The 12564-nt window shown below is 46.0% G+C and overlaps 2 protein-coding genes across 6 annotated transcripts in view; one reads left to right on the top strand and one right to left on the bottom strand.

Annotated features, from left to right (window-relative positions):
• MAPRE2 (microtubule associated protein RP/EB family member 2) overlaps positions 1-2245 on the top strand; it is an 87424-nt gene extending 85179 nt beyond the window's left edge. For all 5 annotated transcript variants that reach the window (XM_048938741.1, XM_048938745.1, XM_048938743.1 and 2 more), the window contains one exon: positions 1517-2245. In XM_048938741.1, the coding sequence (XP_048794698.1) occupies positions 1517-1588 (72 nt within the window). In that variant the 3' untranslated portion in view covers positions 1589-2245. The remainder of the gene's footprint in view (positions 1-1516) is intronic.
• An 870-nt stretch (positions 2246-3115) lies between these two features.
• LOC125690429 (ethanolaminephosphotransferase 1-like) overlaps positions 3116-12564 on the bottom strand; it is a 50404-nt gene continuing 40955 nt past the window's right edge. Inside the window, exons 8-10 of the mRNA XM_048938740.1 lie at positions 12358-12538; positions 8887-9069; positions 3116-7915 (exon numbers count right to left, since the gene is read on the bottom strand). Coding sequence (XP_048794697.1) covers positions 7850-7915; positions 8887-9069; positions 12358-12538 — 430 coding nt within the window. The 3' untranslated portion in view covers positions 3116-7849. The remainder of the gene's footprint in view (positions 7916-8886; positions 9070-12357; positions 12539-12564) is intronic.

Here is a 12564-nt window from a genome sequence, read left to right as displayed (position 1 = left end):
GTGCGTTTTGAATGGCAGCTCAGAGTTCTGGAACAGCACTGTCCTTAGAAACTGTCTTCAGCTGAGCTCTGCCAGTGCAAGACAGGGAGTAGATGTGTCAGATCTGCTCAGTGAACAACGCTGTGGAAAGATGAAAATCCACCCAGGAGAAGCTTTAGGGGAGTGCAGAGGCAGCGCTGTAAGCAGCAGCCTGCCTTTCTGAGTGCTGGAACATCTAGGTCAACTCAAGATAACAGGTCTGGCTGTGAATTGGAATTTGTGTAAAACCTGCATCCTCAGCAGTGGAGATTCAGCATTCCTCTTAGTCTCTCAGATCAGGGATTGAGCAGCACAGCTCTAGAAGATAGTAGGTATAATGGTCATTTGCAAGAGGGAGCTGTTTGTCAAAGATCGCCTGCCTATAGCAGTAGCTTCTGGAAGTCAATGAATGCCAGACTGAAATTCCTTTCAAAGAAAATGCATTCATAATAAGAAAATCTTTGGCTATATTTTCTGCATAATATTAAAAATTATGTTTTCAGTAGCCTTTGGACCCTGGTCTGTACTAACATAGACATATCGCTTTGGGAAAGTGATGTTTGATCTAGAAAATGAGGCTGGATTTAATTTATAAAGCAAACGATAGCAGAAGTGTCTTGTCTGTTTTTGTGATAAGAGCCTGGAGTGAAGATTGTGTGAGAACTGTAGCAGGCAGGTTCAGAAATCCTTGGGGAGACAAAATGGGAGAACACTGGGAAGCTATGTACATGGAGCCCCTCATGACCCACTTATTTATGGTGTTGCTTTGCTGGAGCAGATAACACCATAGTGCTGAGAACTGCCATTTTTCTGGGGATCTGTCAGTGCTGCACATACACTGGTTAAAAACAAAGTAAATTCATTTTATTGTAATATCATGAGACGCTGTATTTCTGAGGCAACAGTTCTGTCTGTCTTTATGTCGATGTGCAGCACCTTAAGCGCTAGAGAAACAATGAACAGTCAAGAAAACAAGCCAACATGGACTTACCTGATTACTCCATCAACTTTTTTTTTTTTAAACTCCACTTGAGTTTTGTGCCACTACTCACACTCCATAGGCTGCAGCAACAGATTTCAGCAAACAGAATGTATTTAAGACCAATTAAATAGAAAGTAGTGCAAAAGAGCTATGGAAAGTTTCATTTGTACCATGGCTCAGCTTTATGTTACCTGGGAGTTAGCATTTATGTCAGTTTTGTGTCTTAATTTAGTTTAATGTTAATATATCAAGCGTGTAATTTGCTTTTAAGCAATTGTACAGATACAGCCTTGTGAAAGGACAAATAGAAAAGCTGGGTGCAGGCAGGGAGATGAGATGGAACCAGTTCAGGGGTATTGAAGCAAATTGGGGGCAATCTTGCAATTGTCAGCTACTGCTGTCTGCTCACTGGAAGGAAAATTAAAAGTTGAGCTTGAGGCTGGTTGAACTCAGAAGGGGAGGAGATGATGACATGCTTCTGCTGAAGGATGTTTTGGGGTGTTTTTCTGCCCACAGGAGAGCCACACAGAGGAGCATGAAGGCGAAGAGCAGGTCCACGAACAGCCCCAGCAGCAGGAGGAGTACTGATTCACGCAGCGTCTCTGACAATTTTCATTTTGTGTGAGAACTTTCTTCTGGAGAATGGAACATGTGTGGCCTCAAACTTGAAATCAGTTCACTCCCAGTCTGCCATTAACATTTATGTACCATAGTGAGTGCCAGCCAACCACTGCATTCTGTACCCATACTTTGCCAAGATGCGTTTGCAGAAGTCTTCTTTCAGTGTATCCTCCCGAGAGGCTGTAGGGCTACATCACCTACTGTACATCACTGCAACTTTACCACTTGGCTGCTTGAGATTTGTTCTGCTCTTTAAGAAAATATATATATTTATTTTTTTTTCTTTTTGTCTTAAGTATGATACACTTGTAACTTGTTCTAACATATTTATATTGGCATTTTGTGTGGCAAGAAGTACCGTACCACTAGCTGTGTCTCTCACTTTTGTGGTGCTTTGGCATTTTCTTGTACGTCTGCCCTGAGGCATAAATTTGGTCAAACAATTGGAATAAAGGGATACAGTGGAAGTCATGTTCAAGCCATAACGATGAGATGTGTTGTGGAGGAAAATGCTCGTGTTGCTCACGTTTGTTCCTTTCCTGCCTTTACCAAATGGGAGGCAAGGCATCTGTTTCACTAGGAGAGATCTAAAACCTTGTGTTAGAAAGCTGCATGGTATGTTTTTTGGCTTAATTCTGGAGGACAGACATCCACTTAAGTTCTTCAAAACCCTCCCAGTTTCTTGACTAGTCAATAGACATTTCCTAGCTTTTCTTCCTTCCTGAGGAACTCTGTCCCAGCCTGCAGCTGCAGCTCCGCCTCCACAGGGCACAGTGCTGACGGAGGTGCAGAAATCTCCTTGACACAAGTGTAGCTGCAGGACACCATCTCTGCCATCACACTTGGCTCCGCACCCTCAGAAGAGGACAAAGTAGGGCAACCATTTCCTTCCGCTCTGCTGCCCCGACACAAGCATGGATGAGGAAACCAACCACAGAACCAGCCCTGAAAACCTCCCAACCCCCTAGAAGTGGTGATGAGCACCTTGTGGGTGCCGAGGCTGCTTCTGAAGCACGAAGAGGAGTCAAGGAGTCCTCCTTGAGGTGGTGTGCCCATCCAACTGGCCAAGGGCACCGCACTTGGCTGAGTCCTCCAGTGAAGCCAGCATGCTGCACAAATGCATCAAACCTGGAGGTGCCTGTGGTGAGAGTGCTCCCTTCCAGAACGGTCTCTGCTACCCTGTTCTAAAGGATGGTATTTTATCAACAGAAATATCTTGAAGTGTACAAAGCATTCCTTGTTTTTATTGTGGAACTGTGCATTCTGGTTGCTCTGAATATTTTATGCTTGGTATTCTTGGCCTCTCACTTAATTTTCTGAATTCCAAATTGTTCCTCTAGTTAAGCAGGTACTTGGGAGTCCCAGCTCAGTCTGCAGTCATTGAAAAGTTCAAAAGCCCATAGAACAGCAGAATCACCTTAGGTCTAAAGCTGACCTAACCTCAAGCTCAGGTTCCCAGCTGATGCTTCTACAGAAAGGGTTTTAATGAATCAGCCCCCCAACACACACAGACACACACACACACACACACACACACACACACACATACACACACTCGCATGCGGCTTTCTATTCCCAAGAAATCTTTTGCAGCTAAGTGGCTCTGAGTGAAATGTGACAACGCTGCTGTTGTGCTGCGCCGCAGGCAATATATAGAATACTGCTAGACATTAGAACAGGTATTTCAGTTCCCTTGATCACTCCCCCTGCCCCGCAGAAGAGTTTTGGACCATCCGCATTGAGGGTTTCCTGGCTGTGCCTCCAGCACCAGCCCGGTGACACCAAAAGTGCTGCAACCAACAACAGGGCAGTGCTTCCCTTCCTGATTTTGATTGGGTACAAGTAAGATCTGGTGTATAAGAATGCATATTTTCCAAAGGAATTATTTCTGGGAATCACCACAGATGGGGGAATTGTCATTTTCATTGTATTTGTGTTTATTAGAACATATGTACTTATTACAATTGTCATTGTAATAAACAGTAGTTCTTCATAACGCTGTTGAACTGAGGAGCGGTTGTCCTTTAACCCGGAGGGGATTTTGGATGGGGGGCACGCAGTTTGGGACCAGGCATCAATTTGGTTTTGCCAGCCCTGGTCTCTGATGGCCACAGTTCATCCTGCTAGCGGTAGAGCAGGGGCACGGGGAGCGCTCCAAGACTTCCTTCTGAAGGTATCCAACCCAAGGCAGTTGGGTGGCTGAGCTCCTGGTGTCTCACATCCAGGCTGCTGACTTTTCCCTCTTTGGGGCACATATAAAGAACAACAGCGACAGCAAGCCGAGGTTTGTGTCAGGCGGGTTCCATCTCTGCTTTTTTGGGCCTGAGGAGCACAGGGCTCCCACTGCCGTGTCTGGGGAAGTGAGGGAGGCAGGCAGCCGTGGCAGGGCTGCACCTGCTTGGCGCTGGAAGCCGCTGTGCTGAGTGGAGAGCCGTGCTCTGAGCAGGAGAGAGTCTTCCTCCTGCCACCCCGTGAGTAACCCATCAATCTGTTATGGTTTTAATAGGCGTCTCTAATGACCTTTACTAAATAGCACACCGTAAAGCTTCGGTTATATATTAAATGTAAACTGAAAGGAATGTAAACATATGTATTGTTAATTATAAATAGATAAGTAATGACATAATAGATTTTAAAAGTCTTATTCAGATGTATCGGGCGTTTCACATTATCCACAAACTGTCGCATGGTAGAGTAGATTTTTGTCTGAATATGTGAATAACTTGACTTGCGTTTATCTTTTTACATATTTAATAAAAAAAATGTATGTTAAAATCTGTCCAGTTCTAGAGGCTAAAATAATCCTTTTCTCTTTTTCAAAACATTTACTTGCTTCATGACTGGCTGCACAGGGGGGCAGGAGGGAAAAGAGCTGCTTTAAAAAATTAACTTCACTTATTCTGTGTGTGCAAATAGTATCTATGCATGCACATACGTGTGTATACCTATGTACATGTGAACAGCACTCTTTTTTATGCCAGATTTCCAACTTTCGAGTATTTAATCTCATGTAACATTACTTTGTTTTAATGCAGCAAAAGCAAAACTTGAGGGATGCAAGAGTGGGGTACTGGTGAGGCTGCAACCATGAGAACTGTGTTCAGTTTTGGGCCTCTCACTACAAGAAAGACATCGAGGCCCTGGAGTGTGTCCAGAGAAGGGCAGCGAAGCTGTGATGGATCTGGAGCACAAGTCTGATGGGGGGGAGCTGGGAGGGAGCTGGGATTGTGCAGTCTGTAGAAGAGGAAGCTCAGGGGAGACCTTATTGATCTCTGCAATGACCTTAAAGGAGAGGTGGGGGTAACTAGTGATAGGATGAGAGGTGATGGCCTTAAGTTGTGCTAGAGGACGTTCTGGTTGGATATCTGGAGGAATTTATTCTCAGAGCAGTGAGGCAGTGGCTCAGGCTCCCCAGGGAGGTGGTGCAGTCACCGTCCCTGGAGGTGATCATGAACCATGTGGATGTGGCACTGAGGGACGTGGTTAGTGGGCATGGTGGGGGTGGGCTGGTGGTTAATCCAGGTGGTCTTAGAGGATTTGTCCAACCTCCATGATTCTGTGGAAGGCAATGATTCTGTACAGCAAAGGCACTGAAGCACCCCGTGCACTTCAAGTATTCAGGGATGAATCTGCTGCACCATACCTAAAAGCCACCTTGTTTAGATTGCAAGACCACTTGTGAAGAAGAGGGGAAAACTTTATTGCAGTTCTCAGGACTGAGCTTTGGCAGCACATGCAGTGGTGCTGCAGCGGTTCTGCTGACTTGCAGGGGTGTGAGCTGGGGGTGGACATCTCTGTGCTGTGGGTTGAAGCCACCTGGGTGCGTGCCACCACCATAGGGTCAGACTGAGCCCTCCAGATACAACCAGGCTGGGGCTGATCCTCTGCCCAGCCCCACTTTGGGAGGATTCTGGCAGAGGGGAGCTCGGCACTCCAGCCTGTGGAGCAGAGCCAGTGAAATCACCTTTCATAGCCCACTGGGGATATGTGTGTCTTTGGGCCTGTTCCAATGTGCAACAGCACAAAAAGGAGGTAATGTGTTTTCCAGTTCAAATAGCTGAAAACTTTTAGACAATTGCATTGTTCTTCAACATGTTCTGGTCATCCTCATGCCATTACCTGACATGGCAGAAATAAATCTGGGACCATACTGCTGTATGAACAGAGCATTTTTATTCTCGTTGTACTGGTTACCATCTCTGACGGTTAACAATTCAATATGTACACTGTGCATTGCATTATCTCTGCTTATACTTGTCTTCACATAGACTGTAGTGACAAATTACTTTAAAAAGGAAAAAAAAGTGCTCAATTTCCTTTTAAATTGATGTTATACTTCAGAATGAGACAAGTGCAGGCAGCTGTGACAGTTCAAGTTTTATAATTTCATCAATGTAATATTTCAAAATACTCCAGTGCATCCAATTGTGTCAATTCTGTGACCATTATTTCCAGTTATTTTACAATTTAAGTGCAAGATAGAAGGAAAATGAAAACCTGTCCACAGAGTTCTCCAGTCCTATCACTTTCAGCCCAGGCATATTTTTGGGTTCTGTATTCACGTTCTTTTCTTGTCAGGTCTTCCTCCAGACATTTTTGATGGATGTGTTAAAAATATTGAAATAGGTGAGACTTATACAATGATGAATCTCAAATCTGAATCAATGAGACCGCTGGGTGCACACCTGCCTCAGGCTCGTAGTTCCCCTTCAAACAAAGCATGCACAGGACTGTTAGCAGCATCCTTCATTAAGCAGCCATCAGCTTGGCTCTGAGAGAGACCTCGGGCACCTGGGGAGCAGTTCTGTGGAGCATCATGCTCCCAGGGCAGGAATGGGACAGCCTGTAGCAGGGAGGGAGGCTGGAAGCTGCTGCTCCTCACTTGCTGATGATCAGCCTCCCCCCCTGCTTTGTGAAGGGGGAAAGGCAACCGCAGGCTCGTCCCCAGTGCGCAGGTTATGATGAATCTAATGTTCAGCGACTCGCTAACTTCTGCCCTGCTTCTGGTGGCTGAGAGTTCCCTGTTGGACACACGTGCTGTTCAGTCACCCGTGTCTGTGCAAGAGATGTAATAAAGTGCTCCCCTTGGGGCAAGTGGGCAGGTAGTTTGGTTAGAGCTGCAAGGCCACAGGGCCCTTTGGCGAGGGCAGCATAGGCGAAGAGATGGAACTCAGATTCCTGCACCTTCCTCCAAGGCACACAGAAAACCCCTGCAGATTATGGATGAAGTGAGCAGTTTACATCTGCATGCAAATGGTGATAAAAAGCAAAAAAGCTCTTCTCAATTCTTGTCTTGTTTGTTGTTCTTTCCATCATCTAAAACCACAAGAATTCGGATCAAGAACAGAAGCAAATAATTACTTGCTTAGCATTTTGCATCGAGAGATGGGGCTTAAAAATGCTTGGAACATGGCTCATTTTTCATTGCTTGTTTTGAATGCTGCATGCTGAGTCGGCCTATCAGCAAGCACCCGTCAGGCAGTGAAATATGAGCATCTTTGCTGACTACATTTATCCTCAGCTGGTTACTTCTGTAGGGCACGCCGTTTGCTGCTACTGCAGTACCAAGAGCGCACTGGTTTCTGCATAGAACAGAAGCATAAAGGCAAGTTCCTTGGGTATGGAGCCCATGTTTTTGACAGATGCGGGTCAGCTGAGGCTCACCCTACTGCTGGAGAGGAGGAAGAGATGGTGTGCCCATAACTTTCTGATCTCATTCTCTTCACGCATTCAGATAAGGTGAAGAAAAGCCTGGGTGTACGTAAGCCCTTCAGGAGGCTGCATGGAAGAAATGAGTTGTGAGGAAACAGATATGGGAACGGCAGCAGGCACAGATGTCTGAGTGGGAAGGATGCACTGGGTGGGTCTGCACTGTGGGGTCCCACTGGTGGACAGAGCAGGCAGAGTTACAAAACATGGTGGGTCCCACATGACCCAGCATGGCAGTACCCAGGGCTTGGGGCACGGTGGCAAGGAGGAGGAAGACCAGTGCTTCACAGTAGAGATACGGCATTAGTGAAGAGAGTAAATACTGGCAGCAGAACAACCTGGTAAATGCCTCTGCAGGCCAGGAATTTTCCTTTGAGATGAAGCATTGTTGTCAAGCAGTTCGAGTATCTGGGCTATTCTGTTCTTTGGTTGCTCTAATCAGATTCATTCCACTACTGATCACATCAAAAAGCTGGAAATCTTATGTGAAGTGTCACAGTCCGATCACAGTGCAGGTGTTCACTCTTGGACACGTTTCTTCAGGGAAAAGATGTAAATGTTGAAGTGTTCGCTCAGCTGCCTCCCCTAAAGACAAACCAAAGATCAGCTCAGCACATGCTCTGCAGTTCAGCACCTCTCCTCTCATGGTCACAGTGGGAAGCACTCAACCCTGGTGTTTCTGGAGCCCTGCGGGTGCTTGGGCACCCTCAGGTATTTGAGCAAGAGGGCTGTGGGAAGTTGAATTGCTACAGATCAGATTCCCAGCTGGCATACATCATGGCAGAGCTGGACCCAACCATTCAGTAGTGGATTTTGACCAGTTAACCGCATTCTGCTCCTCACAGAGTATCCCACATTGGTGCTTGGATAAAGTCTGCTACAGTGACAATATCTGCTGGTAACAGGGCCTCTTTCATAGCCAGGAGGAAAAATCCTGGTGTCCCAACAGCATGTCTTAAATAAAAGAATGCTGAGCAAATCCCTTTTAAATTAGGTCTTTGCCATGTAAGATGTCTTATCTGGATGTGGATGTGAACCCCCATTAAGACACTTTGCTAAGGATTATTTGACAATGCTATTTAGGAAAAAAAAGGGCATTAACTGAGAGAAAATGAATTACAGCAGTAATTCAGATGCCAATAAATGACAAAATTGATATCTAGCAGACACAGAAATGTGCTGGGAAGACTGAATTAACTGGAAAACCATTTGGGTCTCCAGCTTAAGAGGTGCTAATAGAAGGCTGTGAAAAAATGAGAAATTCGAGCAGCTGTTTTGCTTGTGGATTCAAAGCAAAGTTGACCGCCTTACTGTAAGAAAGTGACACATCTTACCTCCCCCTTTACCTTCCTGCTTTTTTCACTCAAGTAACCTCAGGAGGAGAAAGAGCAAAGATGACAGGGCATCCACGCCCCATTGATGAGCTACGTGCAACACGTGAGGAAGCCATAGCTTAACGCTCGGACTCCAGGACAGCACCCCACCCAGACAACACACAAGCCCCCTCCAGAAGCCCCTCACCCACGCAGAGCACACAGCTCCCCCCGGCCCCTTACCACACAGATGCCGTAGTGCACGTGTGCGGCCGTGAGCAGCGCTGTGAATGCACCCAGCACGGCTTCCTCTGCCTGACCCAGCAGCCCTGAGATGGCTGCGTAGACCACCAGTGCCAAGGGAAACAGGAACCAGTGCAGCAGCTCCGGCTGTGTGCTGCTCATCTGGCAGATGATGACTTTGCACTGTGGGAAGAAAGGCAGATGGGTGAGAAGTGCTGGGGCAGCCGGCTCGCTCCTAACAGCCTTCATCCATTTTTTCTTCGGATTGCTTTCGATGGGGAAAAATAGGCTAGACCTCAAAATGGAGCCTGTTTCTGCAAAGGCAACTGCTATCGACGGCCTTTGTGCCTTGTTGTCTGTGGTTCTTTAAGGACTATATTACAGGTAATTTAAAATATACACTTCTTTCAAGGAGGCAATGTTTTGACATGCTACACTTTATGAGCTGAAGCCTGCTTTCGCAAAAGGGGAGTTTGTTTGACACTCTGTGCTTTCACACAGCCTCATAAAGTTGTAATCCCAAATCAAATTGCCACCACTTAATCACTGGGAGAGCACAATGGTATTCTAATCACATGGCACATGGCATGGAGAGATGTGCCGTGCGTAAGGGAGAGGAAGTAATAGGCCTCTTCTGAATGCTGTTTTTCTGTTCTAGCACTCCTTCCTGTACCACATCAACCCCCTGAGCAGCATCGCTTCCCTGTCTCAGTTATGGCAATGGGCTCTCTCTGGGATGGAGCTGGGGCCTTAGGAAAGGGATCCCACCCAGAATGGCAGAAAAAAATGGATACATTCAGCTGAAAGCAGTTAGCTTCATTTTACTGAGACCTTGAACGGTCATGAGATCAAGATCACATTTATACAGTTAAATACTCGAGTGTTTTATCTGTTTGAGCCTCCTTAGGATTTTTTGTCTCAAGTACAACATTCCCTTTTGAATTTTAGGAAAGTTTTATCCATTTAAGCTTCATTCAGAATTTGAATATCGTTAAAAACAGATGTTATGCATCCTGAAAACACTGAAAAAAATAAAAAACCTTTCCCTGTGCAGTGCTTGAAATCCCATAAGAGCAGCAGTAGCAGTCTGAATGAAATCTAACGATAGGGAAAAAATAATGGCATGAAGAATGTCCAAAAATGAAAACCTTTCAATAATGCAATGTGTGTCTGTACGTATTGTAAACGTATTTGCTTACAGTGAATTATCAGTATGGATGATGAATGTTTCAAGTAGCACCAATTCTACAAGCCTTTTAGGAACCGCTCCAGACGTTGCTAAAGCAATCTCTCCAATTCATGAGTATAGGCTATAGTTCCTGACTGAATAATTGCACCTGTCCCAAGGTTGGATTTCACACTGTTTTAAATCATTATTACACCTTGTTAAGTACATTACTCAATCCTTCATAAAGATTTACAGTGAGTATTTGGAGCAGTGCAAGCTTAGTGCCAAGCAGGGTTGCAGAACTTCTCTCACCTCTCTGCCAGGCCAGTAGCTTTCCTTTCCAGGCCCTTCTGCCTCTGTTTAGCCAAAAATGCAGGGAATGCCCCATCTCTCAGGATGGGCTGGATGCCTTTCACCTGCTGTCTTGGGGGAGGCCATCACACAGGCATGTGCAGAGCAGACAAGGACAAGTCGGCCTGTCAGGCTGGAGGAAGATGCGCGTTGCCATGACAACCGTCCCTGCTGCAGGGAGCGAGGGGCCGGGGGAGGTGAGAGGAAACGGGGGCCCAGCTTTCGCTTTTAAATGTTAAAGATTACAACTAATACACATACATTTTTTATGCCCGCTTTTTAAATGTTATACGTTTCAACTAACATGCATACATTTTTAATTCCTCTCGTACCGCAGCAGATGCCTTGGTTCAAGGAAAACAAGGCCTCGCATTCAGCGCGCTGCACTCAGTGCCTTGTAAACGGCAGTCTATGGTAAAGCTACTGCTTCCAACCCTTGTGATTCTGTGATTCTGTGACTTCTATGGGACTGATTCCTTGCAATGGAGTTGTCTGTGACCTTCAGGAATGCACATTTGTAAAAGGCATTTATCAAGGAGCACAGTTAAGATTTTTTCCCATGCCTTGATACAGTTCCTAAAAGAGTGCTGCTTTCCTTTTGAAAATTCCTGTATTCTCAAAGCTCTCTCTCCCAACACAAGGCACTTTGAGACTTCCACTATTTTAAATGGAATGCAGTGTTGCTCAGACATGCTATTGCAGATTGCCTTCCTAACAAGTCAACCAGTGCAATGCTTTAGGATATTTTAATGCTAGCTAGAGAAATACCTTTCTCTTGGCTACTGCTCTCCAGGAAGGAAGAGAAGCATGAGGCTTCAGCCCTGTGTTTCCTACCATGGCCCCACTACTGACTGTGCCTGCCTGCCCATGCTATTACTTTGCTATGGTTTATCACAGAATCACAGAACGGCCTCAAGGATCATGAATCTCCAACCCCCCACCACATGAAGGGCCACCAACCTCCCCATGTAATACCAGACCAGGCTGCCCAGGGCCACATCCAATGTGGCATTGAACACCTCCAGGAACAGGGCATCCACAGCCTCTCTGGGCAGCCTGTTCCAGCACCTCACCACTCTCTCTGTAAAGGGCTTCTCTCTGATATCCAACCTAAATCTCCCCTCCCTCAACTTAAAACCATTTCCCCTTGTCCTGCAGTTATCAACCCTTTCAAAGAGTTGATTCCCCTCCTGACTGTGGGCTCCCTTTAGGTACTGGAAGGCTGCAGTGAGGTCACCCTGCAGCCTTCTCTTCTCCAGGCTGAACAAGCCCAGCTCCCTCAGCCTGTCTTCATAGCGGAGGTGCTCCTGGTCACATTCATGGTTTATGTTGCCTCATGGTCACTAAAAGGGGGAAACTGGAAACAGTGTTGATGTGGCTCGAGGAAGGAAGTCCTTGGGTGCAGAGCCATCCCTGTGCTCCTGCATCACTTCGTGTCTTTCCCTAAAAGCTGCTGTCTGCAGCACGGCCTTATTCTGAGCAGTGAAGAGGAGATGCAGGACCATCTGACCTGTGTGTGGCACACGCTAACAGGCAGAACAGCAGGGAAAGGCTGCAGACAACCCCCTACTCTTGCTGGTAAATCTGAGCCTGCATTCAGCTTTACTGTACTTTGATTCTGGATGTGCCAGTGCATAGCTGCTACGTTTCTGGAACTAAAGCCTCTCTGGGTTGTTCATAAAACCCTGAGGCGAAGGGCAGGGGAAGAGCCTTCATCAAAATGTTCTTCTGCGGTGAAATAAATGCTGCAGCACTGTGAGCTCCCCAGCCCAGCCAACTGCTGGGATGTGTTTTTGTAAGAAGGAGCGTAGCACAGAGGAAGAGGAGTAGTGTGGGCGATTCTGCTGAATTTTAACTACAGTTTCTGCTCCTTCTGTTTATTCACATAAAAATAGAAGTCTTGCTGACACAAAGCTGTCTCTAAATAATACCATCACCACAAACATACTTACAATAACATTTGAGAAAGCAACCCCAACCATCCATAAAAACAATCTTGGCTGCTTTGCTAATATGTTGCCTGGAGATAAAACCACCCAGACTGTAAGAAGCATGAAGAGCAACAGAGGTGACACAAGAGGTAGGAGTCCTTCATACAAAGAATCATTCTTCAGTGTTTTCCTTAAATGTGCTCTGCAAATAAATACAATGATTTTATG

The sequence above is a fragment of the Lagopus muta genome, chromosome 3 (genome assembly GCF_023343835.1).
Source record: "Lagopus muta isolate bLagMut1 chromosome 3, bLagMut1 primary, whole genome shotgun sequence".
In the NCBI taxonomy this organism is placed as follows: Eukaryota; Metazoa; Chordata; class Aves; order Galliformes; family Phasianidae; genus Lagopus; species Lagopus muta.
This window is presented reverse-complemented; position numbering and strand designations above follow the sequence as displayed.